This window comes from Rhinatrema bivittatum, chromosome 2 (genome assembly GCF_901001135.1).
Source record: "Rhinatrema bivittatum chromosome 2, aRhiBiv1.1, whole genome shotgun sequence".
Classification (NCBI taxonomy): Eukaryota; Metazoa; Chordata; class Amphibia; order Gymnophiona; family Rhinatrematidae; genus Rhinatrema; species Rhinatrema bivittatum.
The window spans coordinates 223,020,270-223,039,181 of record NC_042616.1 but is presented as its reverse complement, the minus strand read 5'-3'; the positions used below and the strand labels follow the sequence as shown (position 1 = coordinate 223,039,181).

General features: G+C 44.7%; 1 protein-coding gene across 3 annotated transcripts in view; it reads left to right on the top strand.

Moving 5' to 3' along the window:
- HACL1 (2-hydroxyacyl-CoA lyase 1) overlaps positions 1-18,912 on the top strand; it is a 114,514-nt gene that overhangs the window by 33,512 nt on the left and 62,090 nt on the right. For all 3 annotated transcript variants that reach the window (XM_029589209.1, XM_029589211.1, XM_029589212.1), the window contains exons 5-6: positions 3,987-4,059; positions 6,562-6,639. In XM_029589209.1, the coding sequence (XP_029445069.1) occupies positions 3,987-4,059; positions 6,562-6,639 (151 nt within the window). The remainder of the gene's footprint in view (positions 1-3,986; positions 4,060-6,561; positions 6,640-18,912) is intronic.

Sequence of the window (18,912 nt, the reverse complement as noted above, 5' to 3'; positions counted from 1 at the left end):
CTCTCCACTGCCACACAGGATCCGTCCTCCTCCAGCCAAGAGGTCATCTAGGTCTGAGCTGAGGAAGTACTACCCTCTGCTTCCTTGCTCCCATCAGACCCATTAGGGCTCTGGTGGCCATCCCAGGCGACAAAGAACCCCGGAGCAGCAGTGTTGCCTGTCAACTCCAGGGACGGGGTGTTGACTGAATCACTGGGAGCATAGCCAAGTCTCCCGTACCTGGAACAATGGACCTGCCAGCTGGGGAAGGCTTCTGTTTTTTTTATGAACAGATGGCCCAGTGAAACCTCAGACCAGTGGGTTCTCTCCATCGTTATGAGGGGTACAGATTGAATCTATTGGATATCCCACCAAATTGTCTCCCAAGCTCATTCTGGGAACCGGTAGCGCATCGGGAAGTACTAGCAGCAGAGCTCTCATCCCTCTTAATGGCCAGATTGGTCAAATCCATTCCACCAGGGCAAAGAGGGCAGATATTTTCCTCCTGGTACTTCCTAATACCAAAGAAAAACGGGGACTCCATACCATCCTAGAACTGAGGGCCTTGAGCAGATTCCTCAAAGGTGTAAAATTAAGATGGTTTCCCTGGGCAGCTTGAGCCCCTTCTGGCAAAAAAGAACTGGCTATGCTCCATGGATCGCAAAGACACATACTTGCATTGAGATTTTCCCAGGTTACCGGAAGTATTTCAGATTTGTGGTGGGGAAAGAGCACTTCAAGTATTGTGTTGTCATTTGGGCTTACATCAGCCACCCATGACTATACAAAATGCCTAGCCATAGTGGTGGTGTACCTTCACAGACTGGGAGTTGACTTTTTCTCATCTGGATGAGTGGTCAAAAGCACTTCTCAGGCAGGGGCCAACAGGTCCATGCACTCAACCATCTGAGTGCTGGAGACACTAGGTTCGTTATCAACTACTCAAAGTCCCATCTATGCTCATCATTGCAATTGAACTTCATTGGAGCCCTGCTAGATATGCTCAGGTGAAGGCCTTCCTGCCTTGGGGGCCATCAATCTGCTGACCATCGCAGCAGGGATTCAACTGAGCCAGCAAGTGTCAGTTTGGCACATGTTGAGACTGTTGGGCTACTTGGCCACGACAATTCATGTCACATCCTCAGCATGTTTACACATGTGAAAGTCCCAATGGAACCTGAGGTCACAGTGGCTACAAGCTACTCAGGACCGCATTTGAGTCATTCTGTTGTGCTGAGATACTTTGTCCTGGTGGCGAGGAAATATCAAATATGGAAAGGGGAGGTCTTTCCAAAGTACTCCATCCAAATTGTCCTAACCACGGATGCACCTATCTTGGGCTGGGGAGCCAATGTAGATGGGCTCAGTACCCAGGGCCTTTGGTCCACTCAGGAAAGTCTCTATTAAATTAATTTCCTGGAGCTCTGGGCTATCAGGTATGCTCTATGGGCTTTCAGAGATTGGCTGTCCAACAAAATTGTTGTGAGGCAGACTGACAACTAAGTGGCAATGTGGCATGTCAGCAAGCAAGGAGGTAAGGGATCATACCTCATGTGTCCTGGAAGCATTCCAGATCTGGTCATGGGCCCTTTCCCATGCGATGTTACTCTGGGCCATGATCCTGGCTGTAAAAGAGAATGTGATAGCGGGCAGACTGAGTCACACTTTCAGACCACACAATTGGTCTCTGGACCAAGGGGTTGCAAATTGGATCAAATGCCTCTGGGGAAGCCCAAATGTGGATCTCTTTGCAGCGCCTTGGAACAGGAAGGTTCCTCAATTCTGCTCCCTGTACAGGACAGGTGGGAAGCTAGCCTCAGATGCCTTCGCCCGCCATTGGGGTGAGGTTCTCCTATATGTGTATCCTCCAGCTCCATTGGTAGCGAAGTCTCTCTTGAAACTTCGCGAGGAAAGAGGTATGATCCTCTTAGCCCCTCTTAGGCCGAGACAGAAATGTTTTCCACTCCTCAGGGAGACACACCCATCTGGAAACTGATCAGGTTGGGGACTTCCTCAGATCTCATAACCCAAGATCGTGGCCAGTTGCTCCATCCCAACCTTCAGGCCCTGTCACTCAGTGAGAAGCTGATACCGCAACCACTCGATCTCTCGAGTATGTGTCTTGTGTCCTAGTGGCTTCCAGAAAACTTTCTACTAGAAAGTCCTATGGACTAAAGTAGAGGAGGTTTTCCATGTGGTGTGAGCAGAAGGCCTGAGATCCTTTCTCCTGCTCCACACAAACTGCTTGACTAACTTCTACACCTATTGGAAGCTGGTTTGAAAACCAGCTCCATTAGAGTTCATCTCAATGCGTTTGGTGATTTATCCACCTTACACTTGATTTTTTCATGATAGGGTGGTCTTATGCATGCACCCTAAAATTCTTGCCTAAGGTGATTTTGAACTTCTGTCTTAACCAGTCCATCGTCCAGACAACATTTTTTCCCAGGCCCCATTTGAACCAAGGTAAACAAGCCCTGCACAGGAGGCAAGGAGAGGTATCATTTCTATCGGAGAGAGAATTACCTTCTATCTCTTCGCTCACCTTCGCTGAGGCTTGCTCAATATCTTTAAAGACTGAGTCTTTGCGGGCAGAATTTGCGACACCCAGAGTGAAGTGAAATCCTGGTTCGGGGAGCCCAAAAACCGAACAAGTTTTTCCCAAAATTTCGGGGAAAATTTGTTTTTGGGTTTAGTGCGCTCTAAACTACCCGTTAGCGTGCACTAACATTTTTACGTTAGCTCACTAACAGGGAGTTAGCACACACTAATCTGAAATTCAGGTCCCCACCCCCGAATTTAAAAGGCCCAAATCGTGGGAAATACGAAATTTCCTGCAGCGGGCCGAAAACTAAGCCCGAACCAAAAGGTTTGAGCTTCGCACATCTCTATTGTCTATACACTGTATAGTTTTGAGTTCACTTCTGTTACCTATCTGTGTGGGCTGATCTGCTTGGCTTTTGAAGCATATAGAGTTGTAAGATAACGCTGCCTGCTGCTTCTTGACACAGCACAATCTCTCGGCAATTGTCATTCTGTGCTATGCAGTGATTTACCTCAACTTTTTCAGTTTTTTAGAAAGTTACAATTTGAGTGCAATTTTCCAAAGCCTTTTTCCCATTTAAGTAGGTAAATAGCATATTTATGCACATCAGTTGGTCATCTGAAAATTGCCCCTGCTTAGTGTGGCTAAAAGTAAGCACATTATTCCTTAAGATGTGTGGTTAGCTAGGGGCCTGTTTGGATCGGGAAGGAGAATAGCACCTGATGTCTTGTGTTTTCAGTTGTACGCGTGGTACTTTTTTCCATGAAGATCTATCCACCTGTAAACAGGTGCCAATATCTGCAGGTCCTTGGTACTCGTGGCGGGCTTCAAAGCAAAATTACCCGTCGTATTCTGCTTTGAAACTTAGGGAAAATCCATGGGTAAAAGGTGGCCGTTTGGATGGGGAGGATTGCTGCTTTGTCTGAAAGTCACCCTTTTGATCATTGACCACCATTAATAGTAATTAGGTGTTTCCTGCTGCTCTAAGGTATGCAGAGTGATGGCCTGTATTGAGTTGGTTAATTCTTGAGCCTTTTCCACCATATCCTTACCCCAGTGCAGATCCCTGTTGAGTTGCTTTGCAAATTCTGCTCCGTATAGTGCCGTAGATGTAGGTTCTGCAAGAGGGTTGTACAGCACCCAGGGTCTCTGCATTTCAGTTCACAGCTTTCTCTTACTATTCACATAAATTCTCTTATCTTTCCGATTTTGATTTAATTTAATCTTTTATGTTTACTATAGCAAAACTGCACCCGGGCTTTTAACTGTGGTATGATGGTAGTATCATGGGGTATTTTGTAACACTTGTTGGTTTGTAAAACTTTGACATTTTAGTCTTTATGTTAAGACTCCAATTCTTGCTGTTTTTTTAGGGGGAGAGGGCATTGGTGGAAATTTATATGAAAAATGTGTCCATGGAGTGTAATAAAAAAAAATGACCGTTTTTGTGTTTTCGCCTCAGGCCTGTGCTTGTTGTTGGCGGCTCGTCTGACAGAAATCAGGAGACCATGGGAGCTTTTCAGGAGTTCCCACAGGTATGCACAGACACAGATTTAGGATTTTGCCACCTCTAGGCACTTTTAGTGCTTTCACCTCCTCTCTGTCCCCACCTCCTGTAAGGGTCTGTTTCAGGGTAGCAGAGGGCTATTCTCTGTTGAATGAGATTCAGCAGAGCTGGAAGGCAGCAAATCTTAGCCAGCCTGCTGCCCCTAAATGTTTGCTGCCCTAGGCAAAGGCATAATGGGTGTCTGTTGACAAATTTGAGGCTGGGTATGCAGCGGTGTTGTCAAAATGTAAATTGAAGTTTGCAGCTTATGTGGGGTAATAGCTATACACTTCTGTAAGACACACTTTTGTCTGCCTGTACTCAGGTTCCGTTCTGCCTTTTATCAGAGGGCCATAATCTCATGAGCTACTTGTGTGTGCCTTCTACTGGTTTGCTGATTTGCAGCACCAGCTACTTCACTGGCATGAAATGAATATTTGGAATTTTTTCTGTATTCTTCCTACCCTTTTCCCATGACTGCATTTTATTTTATTTTTGCTAATGTATACAGATTCCAGTTTACTAGATATGCTAAAAGCCCGGCAATAAACTCTACATCCGTTTTCATTACTGGCAGATGGCTGGTTATGAAAACTGATGCTGAGTTTACCTGCTTCTGTCTTCATAACTCGGCGGTCTGCCGAGTTATTCTTTATTTTTATTTTTTTTTACTTAAAAAAAGTACAGAAAAGCAGTTTTTTCTGCTTTTCTGTACTTCTTTTACCTGCACTCAGCTATTAATGCCTGCTTTAGGCAGGCATTAATAGCTGAGCGATAAATGTGCATCTGAGATGTACATTTATTTTTTTGCATGTGCAGTGAATGAGTAATAGGCTCATTCACACGCATATGCATGTGATGAGCGCTATTACATTCACTCCTCGTCCAATGATGGTTAAATAGGTGCTAATCCCCCTATTGCATTAGGGGGTGGATTAGCACCTATTTAACCCGCGTCGGAGTGCGGGTTATACAGTGCGCTCGGCTGAGCGCACTATATTGCATCAGCCCCCATGTGTTAACTTAGCTCTTTGGCCAACACCAACCCAACCAATAATCACAAACTTAGCCACGGAAACATGAACAGTTTCCAAAAGTCTTTGAGACTCTTACACTATGCCCAAATAGCAACTATATTGTTGTACAGGGGCTGCAACCTGTTCAAGACATAGCTGCGTAATTGCTTTAGGTTCAAAGCAGGCCAGATCCACATCAAGCCCAATCTTCTTCTAACTGACTAACAGCTCTCTCTACATGGTAATCCAAGGGAAGAAGAAGGAATGTCCATCTGTAGTCAATTCTGCAATTTAAGAAAACCCCTTCCCAATCCCAAGTATAGCAATAGACTCAAGATTGTTAGTTTTAGTTTTCAGTTATGAATCTTCCTTTTTTTCTGCTGATTCTGGGGCATATAATAGTTGTTGTTATAATAATAAAGTAAAGGTGACCCTATACCAAATTAGAGTCTGAAGTTATTACAGACCCTGAGAGTAAGGGGCCTACATATGAAATTTTGAGTTGGCTTTGGCATTGTAAGAAATTGAGATTGACCAGTTGAACCATTTTTGTTTGAATTGTGGATATACAAATCAGGGTGACTGGAATACAGTGGTACTGGGGTGAGATTTGTGATTGATATCATATGTGTGTTAGATCTAACATTTTCTTTCTGTAGGATACATTTCAAGTAATCCATAGTTTGTAGAAGCCTTACAGGTCAATCCTGAATCCAGCTGAAATCCTAGATCTCTAACTGAATCAGCATATAATAAATGATTGCCTGATGGGGGAGGATTACCTGAGATCTGTAGGACCTCTGTTTTCCCCAAATTCAACTTCAGATAGTCTTCAGTCATCCAGGACTTTTCTTGCCCCACACAGCAAATCAACTTATTTACAAGTTACTAATACTTCTGTCTGCCCTAGAAAGAACAGCTGAATATCATCAGCGTAAATTTTATAAAACACTGAAGCATCATCCAGTATTTGACAGAGCAGCCACAAATAAATATTAGATAAGTTGGAGATAAGACGTATCTTTGTGGCACCTTATTTGGCACAGAGAACCATGCTGAACACTTTTGGACAATTTGCTGTTCTTTTGAGACCAAAAAAGAGGAAAATCAACTAAGCACTTGTCCCCCTACACCCAAGTGCTGCAAACTAAACAGCGATACCCTATGACTCATTGAAAATAGAGTGTATGCTATGTAGATCAGTGAAACAAACTCCTTTTGTAATGCATTTTGATTTGTATTTTTTTTTTTAAACAAAATAAGAAAAATGTACAAGGGTGTGTGAAGACTTTTGTAAGGCACTAGAGTTACAATGGTTATCTTAATTCTATGTGTGTGTATTTTCCTCCAAAGCTGTTTTGCTTAGATTTTCTAACATACTTTTTAGTTAGCAAGAACAATCAGAGCTCGTGTCATCGCAGCTGTGTTTCAGACATGAGCTGGAATTGATTTACGTTGTATCTTGTTTGTTTCAGGTTGAAGCTTGTCGACTGTACAGCAAATTCTCTGCCAGACCCAGTAGTCTTGAAGCCATTCCCAGTATCATTGAAAAGGTACCGTGTGCAGTTTGTAAGCAACCTGTGTCTCATGTTGCATGCTGGAAAGGAGCAGTCTATATTCAGAAATATTGCTTTTGTTAGTCTGTGCCTGACCCACATTGACATTAAGATTGCAATTTTATAACTGTGGGTAGGGTTAAATTCTACATGCAAATTTTAGCCAATGTTTTCAAAGCAAATTTATGTGCATATTGACAATTTGTGGCCACACAGATTAACTTGCACAAAGTTACACCTCTTCTTCAGAGGGTGTAATATGTGGATCAACTTACTGATGGTCCCACACACCAAGAATGGCACATTCCTAATTCTTAGGGGCTGGAGAGGTGGCTCTCAAATCTATTCAAGTTGCTTGGTCTGATCACTTTACCTTGCTGCATTTGCCTCACACTAGGATTAGTTCAGAGGATCTGCCTCGAAGGACTTTCTGAAAGCCTATTGATTTAAGCAAATTTGAGCCATTAATTATGTCAGTATGCACTTTCATTTCTTCTTCATTTTCAAAATTAGAAAGAGTAGACAATGAGATGACCCCCACTAAATGTAACACAACTACGTATTCTTAAGCAAGGCAGAACAAAAATGGCCCAGGCATCAGTCTGTAGAACATATGGATGAATATAAAATGACTCACTTGAAGTATAAGGAGGTATGTTTTTGTCTTTTTATACCTCGCAACTTCAAGCCTCATTAAATCATCTATTTGCATTATTTCATATTGTCAGAGTTCTAGTTCTTCCTTTTACTAATACCACTCATTTACAATTGTTGAATTGCAGTATATTTGCCACCACTGTTGTGGCAAGGACTGTAGCAGCTCTCCAAGAGCACCTCGACATGGTCCCCGCTGTTTGTGACAATGAACAATTATGTGATGGTTCATCCCACTGGGACCCTTTTTAAAAAGGTTTCTTCATCTGAAGTGGCTGTGATTTTATCCAAGTTGAGACACTTTTCCTTTAGACCCTTACTCATTTTGAGTAATCTGGGAATCAGAAGGACTGTTTTTCGAGCTCATCACTCAGTTTATCAACAGCTCCTTCAAGGAAAGAGTTGTTGTTGATGTCTTAAAGAGGGCTTTAATGCATCCTGTGTTAGAGAGAGAATTTTCCTTTATACAGATCTTCCAGTTTCAGACCAGTATTGAATTTTACCTCATTTAGCAAAATATTGGAAAAGATAGTCTTACTCCAAATCGATGATTTTATGGAAGAGAGTCGCACTTTCAGTCCTCACCAATGTGGGTATCACAAAAGACAGAGCACTGAAACTCTTCTCATCTTGCTATTCGACTTTCTGCTTCGTCAAATGGATGAGTGGGGAGCAATCATTTAATTTTTCTTGACATCTTGACACTTTGATTGTCAGTCACATGATCCTTCTTCAGAAGTTAGGGTCAATAGGAGTAAGTTGAAACAGAGTTGCATTGTTTAGCTCTTTCTTGGCAAATCATCAGTGACAGGTAAAGTTTGAGAAGCATTCTGAATGGAATGTCTACTGGTTTGTCAAAGGTTTCCATGCTTTGTTCTGACCTAGTCGATATCTATATGCAACCTGTTTGTGACATAATTGCCTGTATTGGAATTTTTTATTTTTTTTATTTTTTTTAACTTTTGTCCTGTTGGTCACACTGTAGCTACTGCAGTGTATTCTCTTTCTTGGAGGCTAACAATGTTTGGCTGAAGCAAAACAGACTGCTGTTAAATGTATCCAAAACCGAAGTTCTAATCATGGATCACTCCTGTCTACTATAACACTACCTAGTTTTTCTGTAGACAGTGTGCCACTTATTTATTCATATGTACTACGTGACTTGGAAATCCAATTGGACTCCGGTTTTACCCTAAAAACCACAGTTAAGTGCTTCATTTGATAAGCTAAAATATATTTGATAAGCTAAAAGATATTCTTTTCTCCAGGATTTTCATTCCATGGTTCAGGCATTTGTCATATCCTCGGCTGACTACTGTAATTCATTGTACGAGGGTCTCCCTGCATGTTACATCAAAGCATTGCATGCAGCCACTCAGCTTACAGTTTCTTGTGACTTTTGAGAGCCTGTCTCGCTAATTCTCTATCAGTTACATAGGCTTCCTGTAGCATATAGGATAACATTTAAGGTTCTGACCTTTAAGGCAATTACAGGGGATGGCCTGCAGTCCCAAAGGTAGTTTTGCATAAATATGTCCCCAGGTGATCATTATGCTCTAAGGGGCAACATCTTTTGGTTATACCCTCACTTGGAGCGGCTCAGTTACAGATAACACGAAAGCAGGCTGCTTCAGCTATGAATGTGTCTCCGTGGAAAGCCCTGCCACTTGAGCTTCGTTTTTCATCCGATTTTGTTCTCCTCCTGCATAAATCATATTTAGCTAGCTTGCAGGAGGAGGAGGACTCTTCCCCAGGCCCCTTCACCCCCCCCCCCCCATGAAAATTCCGCGCCCTGCGCAGTTACCTGTTTTTCCTGTCACAGAACCCCAGGGGTCTGTGCGGGTGGTCCCGGGGGTGGCCCCTATCCCTGACCCCCCCCTGGCAGCCCCAGTTACCCCAGATCCGGATCCCACGTCAGATTTAGCGAGCGCACTCCCACCCCTGGAGGGGGATGATCCTAGGATTCTCTGCATGTTTCAGAGGGAGGAGTTGGAGCCCCTCATCCCTTTCGTCCTTCAGGAGCTGGGGCTGGAGGGGCCCCCTGCGGATAACCTCACAGCCTCCTTGCCCAAGGATATGGACCTGGTCTTGGCGGGACTCAAGGCTCCGGCAAGCGCTTTTCCCTTTCATCTAATGCATAAGTTGCTGCTCCTAAGGGAATAGGAGGCTCCCGAAGCGGGACACCGAGTGGGGTGGGCTATGGATAAGCTCTACCCCCTTCCAGAGGAATGCTTGGACATGCTGAAGATCCCCATCGTGGATTCATCTGTTTTGGCGGTCACCAAGCACACAACTATCCCTATGGTGGGATCGACTGCTCTGAAGGATGGACAGGATCGTAAGCTCGAGGCTCATCTGAAGCGTATCTTTGAAGTCCTGGCCCTGGGAGTCAGAGCGACAATCTTCAGCAGTCTCATGCAGCGGGCAGGTCTTAGGTGGGTTCAACAATTACTCGGCAGAGGCGGAGCAGGCTGAACATTTGGAAGGCGTCATAGCATATGGGGCTGATGCGCTCTACGACCTCCTCCTCGTCCAGGCGAAGGAGGCTGTCTCTGCTAGATGGCTCCTCTGGCTGCCAATTGGTGGGCCGACCCGTCCTCCAAGGCACTGCTGGGCACGTTGCCTTTCAAAGGTTAAGTTGCTTTTTGGAGAGGACCTTGAGCAGCTTATTAATTCCTTGGGGGAAAACAAGGTTCATAAGCTACCAGAGGACCGTCCGAAACAATCTCGATCCTTTACCCCCTCCCGTCCTCGCTTCCGGGGGCAGAGGAGATATACGCCCCGGGGACGAGGGGGCTCCTCTAGGGGTTATTCCTCCCGGTCTCAATCTTGGTCTCAGCCTTTTCGTGGGCATTGCTCCTTCCGCGAGGGACAGTCCCAGCGCGCCACCCCAAAGCCTGCCACACAATGAAGTTCAGTTGACCCATTCCTCTGTCCCTTTTCTGGGCAGTCGTCTCTCCCTGTTCTTCGAGAAATGGGTCAAAATTACGTCAGACCAGTGGGTCATCGACATTGTCTGAGACGGTTACGCCTTAGAATTTGTTCGATCTACCGGACCTCTTTGATTTCTCCCCATGCGGTCGTCTCAAGCGGGAGGCGGTGGAGCAAACCCTCGCCAGGCTACTGGGTGCAGTTGTCCTGGTTCCGAAGGAGGAGCTCGGCGCAGGCCAGTATTCTATTTACTTCGTGTTTCCCAAGAAGGATGGGGCTTTTCGACAGATCTTAGACCTCAAGAAGGTCAACCGGACCCTCAAGATCCCGCATTTTCACATGGAAATCTTGAGATGTGATGGTATATTACTAAACGACGGTATAGAAAAGTTTTTAAATAAATAAATATTCTGATTCACCGCAATTACCAGAAGTATCTTCGCTTCCACATCCTCAACCAGGATTTTCAGTTTCGGGCGCTGTCTTTCAGCCTCGCTACCGCACCACGCACCTTTACCAAAGTCATGGTGGTAGTGGCGGCGGCGGCAGCCCTCCACCGCGAAGGAATCCTAGTCCACACCTATCTGGACGACTGGCTCGTAAGGGCCAAGTTGGAGACTCTCTGCAGACAGGCGGTGGATCGGGTTCTAGCTCTCCTTGCATCTCTCAGCTGGATAGTGAATTTTCCCAAAAGCAAGCTACAGCTGTCCCAGGTGTTAGAGTTCCTGGGAGCCCACTTCGATACTCGGATTGGCAAGGTGTTTCTCCCTCATGCGCAGGCTCTCAAGTTGATCGACCAGGTTCGGAATCTATTCTCTCTTCCTTTTCCGATGGCCTGGGACTACCTTCAGGTCTTGGGTTCGATGGCGTCCACCATCGACCTCTTCCCTGGGGCATTTGCTCATGTGCGACCGTTACAGAGAGCTTTGCTATCCCGTTGGCAGCCGGTGTCTGAACAGTTCCAAGTAGTTCTCCCGCTTTCGGCCTCTACCGTCGTCGCCTTGCAGTGGTGGCTTTCCCTTTCTCACCTTCTCCGGGGAGTGCCTCTCCAATCTCCAAAGTGGACGATAATAACCATGGATACCAGTCTCTCAGGCTGGGGTGCAGTCTGCCAGGCCCAGTCCACTCAGTGGATCTGGTCACCGGTTCAAGCTTGTTGGCACATCAGTCAGTTGGAGGCCTGGGCGGTGCGTCTGGCTCTGCAGGAGTTTCTGCCCCTGATGCGCGGCAAAGCGGTGAGGGTTCTTTCCAACAACTCCACCACCATGGCTTACATCAACCGTCAGGGAGGCACTCGCAGTCGCCTGGTGGCCCTAGAAGCCAGCCGTCTCTTCGACTGGGCGGAAGGGCATCTGGATTGCTTGGCGGCCTCCCACATAGTGGGCAAGGAGAATGTTCAGGCCGATTTCCTCAGTCGTCAGTCTCGATCTGGGAGAGTGGGAACTCTCGGAAGAAGCCATGGATCTGATCATCGACAGGTGGGGTCCCCCTCACCTGGACCTCATGGCGACCTTGCGCAATGCCAAGGTCAATCGGTTCTTCAGCCATTGGAGAGAGCACAGCTTGGAGGGAGTGGATGCTCTGGCTCTTCCTTGGCCCATGGCTGTCCTTCTGTACGTGTTCCCTCCGTGGCCTTTGGTGAGAAAAGTTCTTTGGAGAATAGAACTACACCGAGGGCCAGTGGTTCTCATAGCTCCCGAATGGCCTCGCAGACCATGGTTCACGGATCTAGTCAACCTGGCGATGGACGGCCCTCTCCACCTAGGCCATCTTCCTTGTCTGCTTTGGCAGGGGCCCGTATTTTTCGACCAGGCTGATCGCTTTTGACTAGCGGCCTGGCTTTTGAACGGATACGCCTGAGGCGTAAGGGCTATAAGGAAGAGGTTATCTCCACTTTGCTGCGAGCTCGGAAGCAGTCGACTTCTCTGGTTTACTTGCGCGTCTGGAAGGTCTTTGAGACTGTCTGTGCGGAGTCGGGCATCTCCACACGCTCTGCTCCAGTCTCGTTGATTCTTTCTTTTCTACAGAAGAGTCTCTCCAAGGGCCTTTCATTCAGTTCCCTGCGCGTGCAAGTTTCCGCTCTCGGCTCTCTCCTTGGACGGGTCGAGTATCATCTCTTAGCGGGCCATCCGGACATGGTTCGGTTCCTGAAGGGAGTGAAACACCTGCGTCCACCTGCTCGCTCTATTTGCCCATCGTGGAGTCTTAATCTTATCTTCCAAGCCCTCTGTGTTGCCCCATTCGAGCCTCTCCGTCGGGCTATGTTAAAGGACCTCACGCTCAAGACTGTCTTTCTAGTCTCTCTTTCCTCCGCTCGTTGTGTTTCCGAGATTCAAGCATTGTCCTGTCCGGAACCTTTTTTGCGTTTTTCCGATTCCTTCTTTCTTGCCGAAGGTTGTCTCCACTTTCCATGTCAACCAGTCGGTGGAGCTTCCCACATCCTCCGTGGAGGAGATTGTGGGTTCCGCTGGGGGGCGATCTTCGCAGACTTGATGTCAAACGAGTTTTACTCCGGTATCTCCAGGTCACCAATTTCTTTCGGGTCTCGGATCATCTTTTTGTCCTCTGGAGTGGCCCAATCGGGGCAAACCAGCTTCTAAGACTACAGTTGTGTGGTAGTTGAAAGTGGAGATTTCCTTGGCCTATCTTTGCCAAGGTCGGGCGGTTCCTGAGGGCCTAAAGGCTCATTCGTTGCGTTCTCAAGCTACTTCCTGGGCGGGGAGCCAATCGGTTTCTCCGCAAGAGATTTGCAGGGCCGCCACATGGACGTCCCTGCAAATTTTGCAGGGCCGCCACATGGACGTTTGCTTGTCACTATCGTCTGGATGTGCAAGCACCGGTCCTTGGTTCCTTTGGCCGGCAAGTGCTTCGAGTGGGACTATCTCGGTCCCACCCAGTTTAGGGAAGCTTTGGTACATCCCACGGTCTGGACTGATCCGGGTATGTACAGGGAAAGGAAAATTAGTTCTTACCTGTTAATTTTCATTCCTGTAGTACCACGGATCAGTCCAGACGCCCTTCCCTGTTTTCTTTTTCTTACTGTCCACTCGAAGCTTATTTATTGCAGATTCTCAGAAGTTGATACTTTATTTTCTACTGAATACAGGACGTTTACACCGGAAGCCTTGGTCATTGCAAACCAAGTATATGCAAGAGCACTTAGTTCTACCATGTTCTTTACAATGTTATTGAGTTGCTCAATTGAGCTTTTTGGTTACTTGCTTGATCCTACTCACGTTTGTTGTTTTTATGCTTTGACAATAGTTATACTGAAGGGCTGCAGGGTAGGCTCTGTCCTGATATAGGATACCCTTTCAGTTTTTCTCTGTCTCCATCTGCTGGACAGGAGGCTCAACCCACGGTCTGGACTGATCCATGGTACTACAGGAACGAAAATTAACAGGTAATAACTAATTTTCCTCTTTTGATTGGCTTTTGCTTAAACATATTTTGTTTTCACTGGAATTTTATATATTGTTTTGTCATGTCTGTGTTGGGTTTTATCAAATTATTTATGTATTCTTTGTAACTTGCTTAGATTGGCTAGTAGCCCAGGTTTGCAGAATATATGTGCCATCAATAATATAATACATGCATACCTTTTAAAGAACAAAAAATATGTGCATAAGTTTACATCACACTCTTAGAATGCCCGACTGATTTTATAACAGCCATTTACACACACACAAACGATATTTTACGCACATAAATGGCTTTGAATATTCATAGGGTCTTCTGCAGGTAAACTTGTATGGCCCTGTTTGTGCGGATGTTTATCCAGACTAAGCAGAGGTATTACCAGGGGTAGAGTTGGAGAAGGGGGGTTTAGGTTTACTTGCATATGTTTGCATTTTTAAGATGCATGCATATAAATTTCCAAGGAAAATTTGAATGGCTGTTTTTAGCAGCCATAACGTGTGCGGACAGATCTAGTGGAGTAATTTTCACAGCGGATTTCTGCAAGTCAAGTGCATGCTTGCAGACCTTTTTGTGCATGAGCGTCATGGAGCTGCCTTTCAAGAGGGCAATTTTTCCAAGTCATCTACCAGGGTGCATTGACCTATCTGAAAATTACCCTACTTTGCCTGGCTTCCATGGTGTGTGCACTTTTAGCTGGTGAGCAAGAGGCGCTCCGTGGGTGCATTTAGGCGGCAGAAGTAAGATGGTACGCATGCATTTGATTTTTTTTTTTTTTTTCCCCCACATCCAGGCAGTATTTTATCTTGATTAGCCACTCGCAAAATTGATGGTACAAAGCCTCTAGATCAGGGGTCAGGAACCTTTTTGGCTGAGAGAGCCATAAACGCCACATATTTTAAAATGTAATTCCATGAGAGCCATACAATATGTTTAAAACTAAATACAAGTAAATGTGTGCATTTTATGTAAGATCACACTTTTAAAGTACAATAAGTCTCTGAAAATATTACACCAGGCCTTAAGACACCAATACATCTCCTATTAGGAAAACAGACCAAGTCAGGCTGCTATAGAGTCCTACACAGAAACTACACGCCAGCAGAAAACCTCACCTGAATCACGTGCTGTCCCTCACCTAACATAGAATAAAGAGACCAAAACGCATAACAAGAAGCATGCAGAAAAAACTGAATTGGAAACTGCAACAAGCCAGAGTCTCTGTATGCAGTGTAACAAAGGAAAAAAGAAACATCACCCATCCTTATAAAGCAAATCAAGAAATATAAAATCATCAGCAGTAAAACTGTACTAACAAAAAAAACATATTTCGAAACAGCTGATGAGTGGAATATCCAATAATTAAAAACTCATATAAAACATTTCCAGATACCTACAAAATATTTCAAAATAGCAGACACAAAGACCCAGTAATGAAAAATAAGGATACAAAAATTTTTTTGCTCTGCATACCTGGGAACGTTTGATATCCAGGTGTCCTGAGATTGTTCTGAATTAGCAGGAGGAGGGGTGGTTTGCTTGGAACTTTCTCCTCTCTGTCACATACCAGCGCTCTCTCTCACACTGGCTCTCAATGACACACCTATACACACATGCTCTCAGTACTCACATATACCCATGTTTTTTCTCTCTCACTTAGATAGGCTCTTAATTACGCATTTACACACATGCTATCTTTTCACGCTTACACACACACACAGGCTTTCAATCACATAAATACATGCTGTCTTTTTCTCTCACACACAGACTTTCATTCACATGCTTACAAACATGTCCTCTCTTTCTCTCATTTACACACAGGCTCTCAATCACATGCTCCATCACCTAAACCAGCTCTCAATCACACACAGACACACATGATTTCTCTCTTACTTATACACACAGGCTCTTAATCATACATACACATGATTTCTCTCACACACAAAGGATCTCAATCATACTCACATGCTCTTTCACACAAACAGGTTTTCAATCACAAACTTACACATACAGGTTCCCAATGGTAAACTTACATTCATGCTCGCTCTCTCTCTCTCTCTCTCTCTCTCTCACTCACAGGCAGGCTCTCAATCATTCACATACATGCATCTCACACACACACAGCCCCCCCCCCCCCCCGTGGCCCGGAAGAGGAAGTGGAGAGTATCGGGTCCGTGCGCGGCAAGAAGAGGCCACGCTAGTGCGCTCGGCATCAGCCCGAAGAAAAGAAGACTGCAGCGCGGCTCGGAGGAAAATGAAGAGGTTCAACCGCGGCCGATGGGACTCCGCCTCCGCGAGGGCTGAAAATGAAGAGGTTAGCGTTGGGAGGAGGCTGCTGCTGCCGCCAGTTCCTGGGGTGGGGGTGGGGGGGGAGAGAGAGAGAGTGAGTGAGCAAACACACATGCTTGCTCGCTCATTCACTCTCTCTTTCCCCCACCCCGGGAACTGGCGGCAGCAGCAGACTCCTCCCAACGCTAACCTCTTCATTTTCAGCCCTCGCGGAGGCGGAGTCCCATCGGCCGCGGTTGAACCTCTTCATTTTCCTCCGAGCCGCGCTGCAGTCTTCTTTTCTTCGGGCCAATGCCGAGCACGCACCCGATACTCTCCACTTCCTCTTCCGGGCCGCGGGGGGGGGGCGGGAAGAAGAGAGCATGCCGGTGCCGCTGACTCTAGCTGTCCTGCCGCGTTCTGCCCGGGCTGTCAGCATTTTAAGCCCGGGCGGAGGAGGACCGGGGAGCAGCTGGGTCAGCGGGAAAGTGTGGCGACTGTCTGCGAGCCAGATGCAGCCCTCAAAAGAGCCATATCTGGCTCGCGAGCCATGGGTTCCCGACCCCTGCTCTAGATGCATTTTAGCGTGCATACTTTGCAGCTGCTGATTTTGAAAATGACATGGATGGTCTCTCTTTAAAACTGATGTAGGCTATTCCAAATTGCCCCCTTTAATGGATTACAGGTGTTTAATTTTAAAAAGAACTTGTCGTAGATTTCCATCAGCAAATCATACGTTTTTTTTTTTTCAAACCTCTCATTGCACTTCCCAGCAGTAACACTAACTACTTGTTATCAGACCTTTGAGAATCGTCTGGCTGAACATGCTGCCAGACATGTGGAGAAAGGGTGCAAGAATTATTGCACCTGAGCACAGGACCATTCCCAGGGCACTGTCTCGCCAGCACTTTTGCTTTAGACACCGTAACACTGAGAGCTTCCCCTAGTATGTCCCCAGACCTGAAATAAAAGGAGTCTATCTCCCACTCAGGTCACTGGGGCAAACCTTAATGTCTCAACTATTGTGAAATGAATTTCTTTCATGTCTGAGAGTAGGATACAAGCACTTAGTATGTTATAGAAAATCTTTTTATGATTTTGTTAGACAACCACTCTTTATTACAAAACAATATTATCAAAAACTATTACACAATGATACATTTATCTCTTACTATTCAATGTACATTAATCTCTCTTTAATACAGGAAATATTGTTAATTCTTTTTCTAAAAAACGTTTGTGCTCATTAACACAACCAGCCATGCACCCCATACATACCTACATTCATAACCCATACTACATCAATCAAACTCACAATTAGAATTGTACATATCAACTTCTTCCTTTTATATTGTATTTCACAATATTTTTAAACTACATCAACATCACAGAATATATTCAATATATATTTTCTAGATAATCTCACTCCTGACTGGCTATAATATTGTTCTGATGTTCTTCTTTGACAATTATCAATTCCCTTTAGAGCGACAAAAAATGAAATGAAATGAAAATGGTGTTCTTCTTTGATCTATAACCAATGTCCCAACAAGGCCCTTGTTTCGCCAAATGGATTCCTCAGGGGAATGATTACTTTGAACAGAATACCTCTAATGTCGATGGCACCAGTTCTTGAACACTCCCTGCTTGTCAACACAGGACTAAATCAAATCTATTTTTAAAGTTTTGTCAACATCGCCAAGCTCTCAACTGGTTCAGAACTTGTCCCCAACAAATATATTCTCCTTTAGAAATCTCGCTGCTCGCTAGTGTAGCAATTTCGCATTTCACTTAACCGGTCTCCCCGCGCTGAAACACACTTTCTCAAATCTTACAACAGACTTAGTGGTGCTAAATGCTTTCCTGTTAAACAACTATTGCTCTCAGTCTCTCGGCGTGCACTGAATTGGAAGTGTTTTTGTTGTAATAATTAAGCAGTAGGGGATTCTATATATTGCCTGATTGGTTTGTTTTATTTATATATATATATATATATCCAAAATAGACAGAAAAAATATTTAAACAACCAGTCCCCATCTGCTACACTTGTATAGTATCACTATTGTAGGAACCCAAAAATCTTTTTTTATCTTTTCTTTTTATTATATATAACACAGTATTCAAACATAATAAGAACACTTATCATTCCTTAAATACATAAAAGGATTTTTCACAAATTTTTAAATACCCATTTCCTATGGTTTAATATCCAAGAAATAACACACTCTTCTGCTTACAGTATTTATGAAACATAACCTTACAAATGGACTGCCTCTCCAAATTTTGCATCCACTATTTAGCTGGTGTATGAATTCTCCAGATCTGATCACAAAATCTAATATCAAGACTTCTTCAGATGTATAGAATCACAGAGTCTCATAACGCCAACATTTTTCAAAATTTTCAAGGAATGAGATCTTCTAAGGCTGTCTTCTACCTCACTGTTGTCATTTAGAGAGATCTTCTACCACAGCGATATCACTTATATTTTTCACCCCAACGATGTTAAGATAGTTCTTCTACCCCAACATGTAGGCCTAGATGTTTCACCGCACAAGTGGTTTCATCAGGGGGAGCACAGCCATTTAATCAGCACCTAACAAAAAAGCATGAAGTAAGTATCTCACATTTACCCCAAAAACATATGCCACCCCATATTTAGGACAGAATATTACATACTCTCACAGCCTACCCGTATATTCATCAAACATTTAGATTAGCATACATTTCTGGAAAAAAAAATGTTCATGCAAAGATTCATTAAAATATGAAAACTCCTTGAAATATAATCATCACACTCTTTACATAAACATCACAAAAAATATAACAATCATTTCAGTGCAGAGCTTACCCAACGCCTTCCTCCTCTGTTTGTAAGCAAGTCCTTCTCTGTCAAAATGGAGGCTAAACGCTGCTGTTGGACAATTGAATTTAAATACCCCACACATCATCCGGGGAATCATCTCCTAGGACAAGCAGGATGGTAGTCCTCACAGATGA